Source organism: Cajanus cajan, chromosome 11 (assembly GCF_000230855.2).
Source record: "Cajanus cajan strain Asha chromosome 11, NIPB_CcT2T_4, whole genome shotgun sequence".
Classification (NCBI taxonomy): Eukaryota; Viridiplantae; Streptophyta; class Magnoliopsida; order Fabales; family Fabaceae; genus Cajanus; species Cajanus cajan.
The window spans coordinates 22,351,623-22,354,786 of NC_138527.1; the positions used below are offsets into that span (position 1 = coordinate 22,351,623).

At 32.0% G+C, this 3,164-nt stretch overlaps 1 protein-coding gene across 1 annotated transcript; it reads right to left on the bottom strand.

Annotated features, from left to right (window-relative positions):
• Positions 1 to 460: 460 nt before the first annotated feature.
• LOC145953441 (uncharacterized) lies at positions 461 to 1,324 on the bottom strand. Its single transcript, XM_083067395.1, has 2 exons — positions 997 to 1,324; positions 461 to 924 (listed from the first exon to the last, which is right to left on the bottom strand). The coding sequence occupies exons 1-2, from the start codon at positions 1,322 to 1,324 to the stop codon at positions 461 to 463; spliced, it is 792 nt and encodes a 263-aa protein (XP_082923521.1).
• Positions 1,325 to 3,164: the final 1,840 nt, after the last annotated feature.

Sequence of the window (3,164 nt, forward strand, 5' to 3'; positions counted from 1 at the left end):
AGCTGAGGAAGCACCCCTTCCCCCTGGTTCATATGACGTGGGGACTTTCAATGTTCCTCCACAGTCAAGGGAGGCTGCAGGGTTACCTAGACGAAGAACGGCAGTTGAGGCGATGGATCAGATGTACCCTATAGTGCCAGATAGAGCAGCAGGGTTATATTATATTCCTTCTCAAGAGCCCACTTATCCATCGCAATCCCAATCTACATATTGGTACACTCCACCTCGCCCACCAGGTTTTGAGACATCAGTTCCGATGACTACTACACATATCTGTGAGTCACTTGGTTTAGACTCATCACCGGAACCAACTATGTCATCAGAAATGATGGATCATATTTTTGGACATTCCCCTTTAATGACTCCATAGCCAAGTATGCCACAGGATGCCACACAATCGAGTCAGGAAGCACCTTTTCATATTCAGTATGATCATGATTATATCAGTCGTGCTTATACATCACGACCACGCAAGTAATGTTTCTCCTTCAACCACAGCAAATGCAAGAGGAAGAACGTTGTTATTACCATCTTGTGTTGTAGCAATGAGCAATGTACATCGATACTTGTCATATAGATGAGTGCCATCAACTTGTATCAACAGTTTACAAAAATTAAAGGCATCACAACACGGCTTGAATGTCCAGAATAATCTGTGAAATTGACGGTAACCACGATGACAACGATTACCAACAAAAAACACATCATGACACAGATCATAAAATGACCCTGGAGCAATTTCTTTCATGTATTGGAGCCATCGAGGTAAATAAGCATACGATTCTTCCCAATCTCCAAAAACGTTAACAATTGCTTTTTGTTTCGCCATCCAAGCCTTTCTATAAGATATTTTGAATCCAGTTTGAGATGTTATTCTCTCTTGGATAAGGCTAATCTTGATTGATGGATCATGGTTAACCATTCCTACATATTAAATATTAGTAAACACTAAGATAAATTATTATTAATATAAACTATAAACTTTGCAGAACTTACCTTGTATAAATGTTGCAATTAACTCAGAATCTAACTTAGCATGATCTTGGGACAAAGACATGTTCAAACACGTATGACGTCCACCCCACTGAGTCACTTTCCACTTATCAGATCTCTTTGACTCAATGGCTCTCATGTACCATCCACATCCATCATGTGCATTTGGACATCTAACAACCCACTTAGTCTTTTTCGACTCAACCACATAAAAACTTTGATGCATTCTCATTGCATTTTGCTTGACTGCATTTTTAACCGCATCTTTATTCTCAAACTCCAACCCCACATATAAATCTTGCCCAATTGACCAAGTATTACCCACATCCATCCCTGAGATATCTTCTTCATCGGGATGATTCCAATTGATGTTAGTGTAGTGGGGTAAATTACCCCAAAATTGACTTCCACCTATTTTAATAATAATGAATTTAGTAATTTCAATAAAATCAATTTCAACAATTTATTTTAAACAAATAACAAATTATTAACAAATTTAATTTTCAGATGTTACCTTCAGTAGATGGATACATTGAAATTGGTTCAACCATTGGACTATTAACAAGAACATCCGGCTGCACCTCATCATCAGATGGTTCACAATTATCAATTTCATCTTCATTGGATTCATCAATGCTTTCATATGATGATGAAACATGATAGTCTTCATCTTCTTCGTCATCTTCATCTTCGTCTCTTGTGATCAAAGGTGATCGTTCAATTGACAAATTTTCTAATGAAAAAGTAGAAGATTCTTGCATACCTATTTCAGCATATAATTCCATTATTGGCATCACATTCTGGCTCTGAAATGCTTCTATCATGCATTGTACATCATCATCGTCACTCAATTCCAATGAAGAATATATGTTGTTATCACCTTGTGAAACTAAAAATTTGTAACTTACAGATAATATCACTTGATTTGAGTTAAGACTAAATTTGTTGTGAATCCTTCTCTTTAATATATCCAAAGTGATACCTCGTTTAATATACATTCCTTTTCTTGGTCCATCAAATGTTACACCTTCAGCACCTTCATACATCTTTCCAGTGTAAATATAAGCAATCATTTGATCCATAATATCTGCAACAAAAAAAATTAATTAGTGCAAATAGCTACAATTTATATCTTAACAAAAATAAAATTATACTCACCGAATCAGAAAGAAACGTAACTGGCTCACAAATTTAAATCAGAGCAAAACGTAACTGATAAATATATGATTTCAACTGGGAAAAAAACGTAGCTGGGAGGGGGTATATATACTGATATTGTCGCTATGGGCCATAGCGACACAGTGTCGCTATAGGCCATAGCGCCACTTTTAAAAATAAGAAAAATACATAAAATGGAATAAAAATGTATAAAATTAAGAAATTACAGAAACCTTACATTTATAAATATAATGTTATGTCAAATGTATAATAAAAAATAAAATTTATAAAAATAATTTTAGTTACTAATTTAAAAAAAAAAACAAAAAAACCTGGTGGCGCTATGGCCTATAGCGACACAGTGTCGCTATAGGCCATAGCGCCACTGTGATAAATAATTAAATACATATTTAATTCATGATAAAATATTTTAAAGGAAATAAATATATATAAAGAAAAAGAAATTACAGAGAAAATATGCTTATAAATACAAAATAATATTTAATTGCTAATATAAATTATAGAAATTTTAAAATAAATTAAGTTAAATATTTTAAAAAATTAAAACCAACAAAATTAGTGGCGCTATGGCCTATAGCGACACAATGTCGCTATAGGCCATAGCGCCACTGTGATAAATAATTAAATACATATTTAATTTGTGATAAAATAATTTAAAGGAAAAAATATATATAGAAAAGAAAAGAAATTAGAGAAAAAATAAGTTTATAATTACAAATTAATATTTAGCTGCTAATATAAAATAAAGAAATTTTAAAACAAAATAAGTTATTAATTTAAAAAAAAACAAATAAATTAGTGGCGCTATGACCTATAGCGACACTGTGTCGCTATAGGCCATAGCGCCACTCTTATATATAATTAAATACATATTTTAAAATTACGTATTTAAAAAACATTTTTATTTTTATAAATATATAATAAGTAAACTAAGTTTATTAATTTTAGGTTACATTTAAATTATTTTAGTTTTTTTTGTTTTTTTTCTTACA

What these genes read in the sequence shown, in the direction of transcription:
- LOC145953441 (XM_083067395.1), bottom strand. Translation starts at nt 1,324, where the DNA reads ATGGATGTGGGTAATACTTGGTCAATTGGGCAAGATTTATATGTGGGG. An exon ending in AATTGCAACATTTATACAAG is followed by an intron (nt 925 to 996) that starts GTAAGTTCTGCA and finishes TTTAATATGTAG; the next exon opens with GAATGGTTAACCATGATCCA.